Source organism: Macadamia integrifolia, chromosome 11 (genome assembly GCF_013358625.1).
Source record: "Macadamia integrifolia cultivar HAES 741 chromosome 11, SCU_Mint_v3, whole genome shotgun sequence".
In the NCBI taxonomy this organism is placed as follows: Eukaryota; Viridiplantae; Streptophyta; class Magnoliopsida; order Proteales; family Proteaceae; genus Macadamia; species Macadamia integrifolia.
The window spans coordinates 6,779,403-6,789,157 of NC_056567.1; the positions used below are offsets into that span (position 1 = coordinate 6,779,403).

At 33.8% G+C, this 9,755-nt stretch overlaps 1 protein-coding gene across 1 annotated transcript in view; it reads left to right on the forward strand.

The window, feature by feature from the left end:
- The first annotated feature begins 394 nt into the window (after positions 1 to 394).
- LOC122092883 (disease resistance protein L6-like) overlaps positions 395 to 9,755 on the forward strand; it is a 19,240-nt gene continuing 9,879 nt past the window's right edge. Inside the window, exon 1 of the mRNA XM_042663189.1 lies at positions 395 to 597. Coding sequence (XP_042519123.1) covers positions 395 to 597 — 203 coding nt within the window. The remainder of the gene's footprint in view (positions 598 to 9,755) is intronic.

Here is a 9,755-nt window from a genome sequence, read left to right on the forward strand (position 1 = left end):
TGTATAATACAGGTTATCAACAATAAAACTATATTTACCAAAAAAAAAAATCTAATTCAAGACTTCTTCTGGGATCCCCCCATCATTAAATCCAAAAAAATTGGCACATGACATAATAATGACTTAAATGCTTCTCACCCTTTCAATGGTCGTACATTGAACAAACTGGCCAATGAATTAAATACTTTTCATCGTTTTCAGATCACATGACAAAATTAATTATTTGAATCAGATAATTGCAGGAGTGGTTCCATTTTTTGTCTGGTTCCCAAACTACAAATTTGCCATAGTTGATTTTTTTTTTCTTTGATATACGAATGAGAAATTCCTTATTAAGAAGCTGTATATATAACAACATTCTCACATTTGAAAAGATATCAAGCAATTTGATGGAATGGCAGCTTATCAGGTCTCTTCTTCATCCTCTTCTTTCTCGAGCAATGAAGTGTTCTTGAGCTTTCACGGCAAAGATGTTCGCACCAGTTTTGCCGATTACCTCTACCATGACTTAATTGGGACTGGAATTCGAACTTTCAGAGATGATGAGGAACTCAGTAAGGGAAAAGAGATTGCACCTGAACTACTCGCTGCAATCCAGTAGTCAATAATCTCTATTCCCATATTCTCAATTAGTTATGGTTCAAGCAAATGGAGTCTCAATGAGCTAAACGAGATATATGAATGTTAAAAAACCAATGAATCAGACCGTCTTGCCCATATTCTAAAAAATTGAACCAAGAGATGTGCAAAAACAGACCGGGGAATATGCGAAAGCCTTTTGAAGAACACCAGATGCGCTTTGATGCGACAACAGTGCAAAGTGGCGAAAGGCACTGAGCGATATTGGAGAACACTTGAGTCCAACAGTTTCGTTTTGGTTCAATATATCTACTATATTTTCATAATTCCATTCATGTGATTAGTTTGTTTTTGTTATAGGTAAGGAGAAAAGCATAGAGGATGTTCTTGTGATGCTCTTCTATTTTAGTGCTAAAACTGTTTTCTTTCGGCTTCTAAATATTGTTCCTTGTTGCACTTCTTTTATTCAGTTTTACTTTTATTCTGAATCATATTGGATCTATGTGACCGACGCTATTAAATTAAAATAAAGTTATAGTTATTGTTGTATAGAGAAAAGCATACTTAAACGGGTATCAACTATCAAATAGTAGCTGAAGGAATTTTTTTTCTTTTTTTTTTCACTTATATTTGCCATGTAGTGGGAGAGATGAGGTTGGAATTTTGCTGAAAAGGTAGATCCCATGCTACTAGGGGTGAAGCGTCTGGTTAGGCCGGGTTTCTTAAAATCCTAACCCAACCCTAAATCCTCAAATTTCAACTCAGGCCCAACCCAACTCTACCAAGCTCATGTTTAGGCCCAACTCATACCAATCCAAATCGGTCCTAATTGACCCTGTCAGGGCCAGGTTGGGTTGGGTTGATCATGGCTTCTGCAATGGTTGGATTAACCTTGATTGACCTGTTTTTTCCATTCATATCTTATACATTAAAAAATTATAGAAAAATGAAATACCAATAGTAGCCCTAAATTTTAATATAAAAATCCAGGGTTAAATTTTCGGGCAGGGTTGACCCCAGTTGAGGCCTCAACCAGAGCCCGACCCAACCCTAACACAGACCCAGGGTTGGGTTTTTTCAACCCTCACCCACCCTCAGGGTCAAAAACTTGGCCCAAGCCCTATTCGGGCTCAGGATGGGCCAGGGCGGATTCAGGTTGTTAGGGCCAAACTTTCACCCCTAGATGCTACCATAGTATCATAAACGTATGTCAAGCTTCAATAGGACAACCTCTAGGACCATCCATAGCAAAAAAATTCTATAGCTATTTTATTTATACTTTTTCGGATTGTGGTATATTGATGCATTGGTGGCTATCTCAGTTTTAATTATTGATATTTTAAATAGAAATACCTTTTGTTATTTTGATAAATCACTGGTATACCGTTTCTCCACTTAATTTGTGATTTTATGCTACTAACTCAATTAATTTAATTGTAAATAGAGATTTATAATTTATTAATAGTTTTTTTATGGGTTTTTTGTGCACATGAGAAAAACCTTTAATTCTTTCCATATTTGTTTTTCACAGATAGTTTTCTAAGTGAACTGAATGTCCTTGGTCTATGTTTTACGGCCTTAATTGTTTGTTATCTTTTATACTTTGACCATTGGATGATTAACATGTTTTAACATGTAGTCAATTCAAACTAAAATGGTCTGAAAATGAATTTACTGGAGTATCAACTTAGAAAAGAATTTATTTTTGTCATATGGACCCATTTTGGAAAAAACTTTGTTTCAACAAAAAGAGCCTTTGAATTTCTTACCATTAAAAAATATTTGGAACGAAATTCAAAGTTCCTTTTGATTCATTAAATATGGTTATATAACTTAAAAGTTATGATATTTTAAGTGATTTAATGTAAATAATTAATCTGAACCAAGATGACTCAACCCGATTTGAAAAGCTCAGTCCAACCCAATCTGACCCAATTCGACCCTGTTCATGTCGACCAAAGGCACGATGGCATCATCTGTTGGCCATCCGGTGCCAGCCCCAACCAAATCAACTACTGGCTTTGGTTGGCACAGAGGCTAGGGTCGGTTGAAGTCTGAACTTAAATTGGAGAGTGTCTTGGTTCACTGGGGTTTGGCCTAGGTACATTTTATGGATGACAAATCCATTTAACCATAGTTTTTAAAACACATTTTCAGTCATTTTTTTTTTTAAATCCTAAACCATATGATTTGGAAATCTGTTGGGGGCCTGAGGAAATTTTCGAGCTATAAATAATGGGTCCTGCTCCACTCTAGGACATTCCGATTCCTCATTAACTAACTGTTTCGGGTATTAAAATGAGGTGTTTACACTCATTTATTAATTTTCTATTTGTATTGATATGTTATATCTCCCATAATTTAGAAATATTAGTTTATCATAAGAGATGATTCATCATTGCATGGATACCATCCTTTCTTGTAGTGTTCTTTGCTGAATAAATCTTGGAGTTAGCTTCTTGATTTTTTTTTTTCCCCTATAGTGTATGTCATAATAGGTATCCTCTCCAGTGTTCGACTGCACAGTCATACTCCCATATCTCCATTTCATATTTTAATATAGGGAAACTGTGCTCAAACTGTGTTTGTCTCTCTTTCTTTCCTAATGAAGAGACCACATGCCTTTCCCCCCATGTATATGTTGTCCACTAGTTTACTTAGAGCGGACAGTGTGTCTATTCCTTTCCTTTTAATATAAGATGCATCACAAAGGAGTTCATTTCATTCATAATTTAGAGTTGTGATTTTTTTTTTTTTTTTTCTGACATTCAAATTAGCAGATATTCTAGACTTTTTTTTATGACTGTTTAGGGTTTTCATGGTTTTTAATACATTTTAGGAATTAGGCCTATGTTAGGTCATTCCATGCATACACCAAATTTATTATTATTATTATTATTATTATTATTATTATTATTATTATTATTATTATTATTATTATTATTATTATTATTATTATTATTATTGTTTTGAGTTTCATATTGTTCATGGTTTTTTTAGATTCTGATTGTTGTATTCTGTTACACTCAAGAATACGAAAAAATACTGGACCCATCTGGAAGATTGGTGAAATGTCCCCACCAAGAATACGACAAGTACTAGGGGTTTGGGAGATCGGTAAGGGTGTGCAAACTTTAGTTTCACCTAGCATAGGGGGAGATTGTTGGGCTAATTAATAACCTCTAGCCTCCTTAACATGGCACAATGCATTTTAATATCTTGAATCCCATGTATCAAAAAAGACAATATTATGCCAAGGTTAGGGGTCAGAACATTACATAATTTTTATTATTTATTTTTAGGTCAAACGTATTATCTTACTATTTGGGGTTTATTCTGATTTTTTTTTTTTTTTTTTTGTTAGAAGATGATGAAACTTTATTAAATAAAAGAAAAAAAAATTACAAAAACGATTGAAGGAGTCCCACCTTCGACTTTGCCATCAGCAGAGCCCTACAATTGTATCAGAAAAAACAAAACCGAGGTTTAGTGAGTCTATCATTTGTTAACTCTTCACAAATATGACAAGAAAAATTACATAAATTATCAGTCAATGTTAACTTAGTTGCTCCTTTTATAAGATAATCTACTATAGGATTAGCCTCCCTATAACAATGTGAAGTCTTGCAGCTGATCGAATTTAAAAATGACTCCACTATGATCAATCCTACTTGACAAACCTAGGGGGTTATTCTGATCATCATCCTACTTTTTAGGAAAATGGCGTTATAGTAAATAAAGCATATTTGTGTTCTATGGTTTGACCTCGGTTTTACCAACCAATGGTAGCTTAGCTAAGACCTCTCTTGCATTTATTGCATATTGTTTAAATACTACCGTATTACACTAATCTCCGTTTTGTGTTCTACATCGGCAAAGGTATGTCTCATCCTCTCTTCTCCTTGCTTCTTGCAAAATTCTCAAGTTTCATAGCTTTCTTAATAAAATTATTTTATTAATTTCAATGATCATGTTTTTATTTTCGTGCCTAATCGATCTCTGTAAAATAGGTCATTTCACGTGATTCTTTTAACGATGGTGAGTATTCATTATTTAATAAAAATACATTGTAAATAGGAAGACTAGTTCAATTTGGTGGATTGGGGTTACTTACACTTTCCCTGAACTACAATTTGACTCATACTCTAATTTTTTGGTTTAACTGATCTCATTGGAGCTTCCATGGATTCAATTTATTTATATTGTGAGTCCTAGGTCCTAATCTATTTTAGGAGGTGATTCCTTTTTCGTTCTCTCTCTTTCCAAAGAGGTAAGATCGATGCTTTCTTGAGAACCTGATTATCTCCTCTTCTGAAGAAGATTTTTACAATTCTGCTAAGGATTTAAATTGAAACGTATGGTAATGAATCTTTTGCAGAAAGACTAAAATAGTGAAATGAATCATCCATATGTTCTTTGTCTATCACTTTCTTGAATTAGTGGGTTCATATATGCTCAAATTGAACCCCTTGCCGAGGTCGATCATGTCTCCTTATCTCTAAAGGCTAGACAAACTATCATTTTTTCTTTTGCCTCCATCTCTAAGGTTCATCAAGCCTTAGAAGGGTTGTTGGATTTATGAGCTTAATTAATTATTCGGGTTGATTAAATAGGAGAGAGTCAAGTTGCATGAACTGATTTGGTCCACCTTCAAGTTTAAGGATATGCTGACCTAACCCATTGTGGTTAGAATTTTGGGTACAAAACATTAATATAAATACTGAGTTTTGGGTCCCTACAGTCATTATTCATCTTCCCTACTTTACCACTAAAGTGAGAGAACTAAGGAAGTCTAAAAGGTTGTAAAAGATCTATAGTCAAGAGAAGAAAATTGGGGGTGACCGACATCGATTTTTTTCAGCATACTAGGTGAAAAGTACAAATCAATCATCTATGTTTTGATCCAATCATTTATGTTTTAATTCAATAGCGTGTTCTAGTTATCTGCCGAAGAGAAGTAAGGAAGAAGATGTTATGGTAGCGTTTTCCTAGCTTTGGGTGTGATTTTACACCTTTGCCCCTAAATTATAATTAAGTTTATAAAAGTATGGATTGGGTTTTATGTTCGGGCGATTTTAAAACAAAACGTAATGGCTCTGGCCAACTTTTAAGTTGTTTTAAGTTAAGTTCAATGGGCTAAAGCCCACTGACTTGATCCATTATAAAGAAATTGTGGTTCAAAGAATCGAACCAAATCAAATTGGGACCAACCATGATTGAACTGATCGAGCCGGCCCGAAACCCAACCCGGTTACCCATATTTTACCCACTTGGGTTTTCCGGTAGTTACCAAAAAAACCAGTCGGAAAAAGTCACTGGCGTTGGCTGGGAAGTATTATTAAAAAAAAAAAAAAAAAACCTTAAAGGCTTGTTTGGATTCTGATTCCTTTTAAGTTTTTATTCAAACTACTTTAAATGTCACTTTAAGATCGTTTTAAGGCCAAATTGAAATCCGTTTTTTACATTGGATTCATTGTTTTGGGCCACATTTAATTGTCTAATTTGTTCTATGACATGTTTATATGAAATTTTATATTTTATTTGTATTTAGTCATAAAAACAAGAGGCCATTGATCAATGCTTTGAAAAATGACTGTTATTGGTCATCAAAAGGGCTATGTATTCGACCACAAGAGGTTTTTATTAAATTCTTGTGAGCTTGTTCTGTAAACCCAAGTCTATTTGATGATTTAATAAGGAAGGGATAAAATTGGGTTTCTATCTTCAAAAGTGTTTTAAAAGGATGTTATTTGATAATAAGAAGTTTTCAAGTAATGCCAAATGGGATTTTAAAACAAAATTGAACCAATCCATTGAGAATCCCAAACATGGTTCAAGGAAACAATCTGTCAATATCGATCGGTATCAGAATGGTATCGGCCTTGACCGATCACATGACCATTTCCAAGTTTTAGAACCTTAGTACCAAGGCCTTGTGAATAATAAAATACCACCAGTCATCATTATGTCACTTTATCATGTACTTAGAATGTTGTGGATTAATATTTGACTGGTCGAATCAATGGGAGGATGAAATTATGTTTGAAATGTTTTATATGGTTCGATCAGTGGAAGGATGAAAATTCAACATTCTAGATTGCTTTTTAATGCAAATAAAATGGAATAGAAACAAAGTTTGTTTCAGAAATGTTTGGGACCTAGGTTTTTTTTTCCAGAATTGTCCTGGGGCCTAGATTTTTGTTTCAGAACGATCTTGGAACAGATGTGGTGTTCTGTTTTAGTTTCATATCTGTTTCGAAATTATTCGGGGTCATATTTATTGCCCTGATTTTGTTCTGAGAAAATTTCTTGTTTTAATTTTTATTTATGTAACAACTTTATGCTATATTTCTGTAAAACGGTTGTACTGTGAGCTCCCACACATATATTTATGTTTATACACGTTTCTGTATTTGTTTATCATTATTATGGTATTGATATTTAGAAGTCATTTGTGAATGACTTAGGGAGAAAATTAATGATATTTTGTGTTTGCGTGTCATATTTAGAACACCCTATGATGAATAAATATGTTGAAATTAAACTGGATGTAAGTTTTGGCACATGATTGACTGCATAATGCATTTCTAGGAAACCATAAAAGGGTGAGGTGGAATCCACCAAAGTGGCACATCTTATTCTTTCATGGTTTTTCCTAGAGCAGCAAAGTAGGTGACATTTGCCCGAAGATGATATCACCAAAGTTAAAGAAAATAACAGCAACTTATAGGTTTCTAAGCCCAAAAGTGAGAGAACCTCAAAAGTTAGTGTTCTTTTCATAGTAAATGTGGATTTGGAAGAGGACTAGTGCATTCTTAGCCTAAATGCTAGGAACATACGGCTGTGACTCTTGTATGATTTTTGTTGTCCTAGTGATATATTTAAATGTATGTTCTTATACATAAAGATATATCTTCAATGAAAAAACATGATAAGATTGAGTGAAATCCACTAAAGTGGTACATTCAATTCAATTGTATCTTCCTCATTTGTAAAGGCAACATTTCCCAAATGTGATGTCATCAAAATTTATGAATATCTAATTTAATTGTGTATTTCTTGACAGTAAAAATGATATTTTTCGAAAGGTAATGTCATAAAGGTTCGTGAATAAATTTTATATGCTAGGAGGGGATACTGACTTAGGATTTTTTTGCCCAAAGGTGATTAAGTTTTCGAAAATTAGTGTTCTTTTCACATTTAATACAAGAAAATAAGAGGACTAATGAATCCCTGTTCCAAAGGATAGAGATACAACTTCAGTTATAACTCTTAGTCCCTGACATAATGTTGGCATGCCTATTACAAAAGTTTTTCCAGTGAGAGTATTCAAAGATCACATTTCTAACATGAGTATTATTGAGTTTTTTATATGCTTGGTTAGTGGGAGATTTGCTTCTTATTGACTATTTATTTTTGTTTGAAACTTAGGCCCGTATGCTTTGGGCATAGTTTAATAGATTGTATAGTTATTTTATTCATTCGATTTTAGTGTTTATTTCATGCATAGTTATTCTATCATCAATTTCTTTATTGATTGCTTTATGACTTTATTTAAATATGGTTTATAGGCACTAGTTGCCACAGTTTAAAAGGCAGTACTTGCCATAGCTCAGAGGCAATGTTGTCACAATTATAGGGAGTAATTGCCACAGTGCCATAGTTCAAAGGCAATGTTGTCACAGTTATAGGCAGTAATTGTCACAGTTTAAAAGATAGTTGATGAGCACATTTATGTGTGAAATCTAGGGTAGTAAAACATGCATTTTACATATTTAGAATGGAGCTACTTTGGGTTTTATTCTCTTTTTACAGGTTTTATATTTTCAAGGCCTTAAGGACTATCGGGCACTATATCTCTAATTTTACACGTAAAGAGGTCCTATTTTTTTTCATGGTTGCAAAGAGGACGAAATTCTGAGCAAGATGGATGTGTTCAATTAAAAGTACACATTCGTTTGGTCACCCGTACAAATGATTATTCTTTTCGGGCCAGAAAAAGAATAATGGATTAGAACTGAACTGAGATGCAGAACCAGCCCATTTGCAGTTGTCCTAGAGGTACAAGGAATATTCCAAATGCCAACAAGGATAGATGGACCACATCCTTAAGTGATTGAAGATTCGTTTTTGGTAACTACCTAGCGTAGTTGGTGAGCTATGGTGTACAAAATTCCCTTGCTCACCAAGAGGTCTCAAGTTCGAATCTCATGGTTGTTTTTTTTTTAGAGAATTTTGTTGAAGATTTCCTGTTTTTCACTCACTTAAAGCACTAAGGGCATGGAGGGGATTTCCACATCAAATTAGAAGCAAGGAAAATCGTGGAAGCAAGAAGAGAAGAAAGAAAAAAAAAAAGAAAGGAAAATCGTGGAAGCAAGAAGAGAAGAAAAAAAAAAATGAAAGAAAAAAAAGGGAGAAATAGAAATTGTCCAAATCTTTTCTCTCCTCCACATCATCACCAAAATATTGTCCAAATCACACAAAGAAAGAAGAAAATCCTCCCTTGGAGGGAGAAAAAGAAGAGAAATTAATTAGAAAAAAAAAAAGGAAAGAAAATAAGCAAAAAAATTATAGGAAATTTATTTCTCTCTTCTCTCTCCTCCACCTTAGCACTTTTGGTCTCAAAAGATCTCACAATCAATTGTGGGTTTCTCTCTTTTAGGAAAGAGAAATTTGTCACCCTACCTCCCCATTCCCTATAAATATAACTCATGTAAGAGGAGGTGAGACAATTCATTCTTCTTCTAATTTTTTTTAGTTGCTCTCTCTTTCTCTTGCTCTCTCTTTAGTTTTAGTTCTTCTTTATCTTTTCTTTAATCGCTTTTGTAATAGTTTTTTTTTATTTCAATTAATGCAAGCACTATTTTATTTTTATTCAGCCCTTTTATGTTTATGATTTATGCAATTGAGTTGTAATTTTTTTTTAAGTTATAGTTCTAGGCTTAGACCTAGGTGACAAGATCACGAGCCGTGGAGCAATTTTTTTTTTTAAGTTCAAGCATTGATTCAAGTAAGTAGGCTTCTTCAGTAGTCTTCTCTCCCCCCTCTCATTCCCTCTTGTGACTACCCTTTCTTTCTTAATTTAAGATTTTTATTTTCAGTCGTTACATTATTGCTATCCCTTTTTCCCCAAGGTTCATGGCTAGTGTATGTGTTGGCTTTGCCCCTCCTAGCCA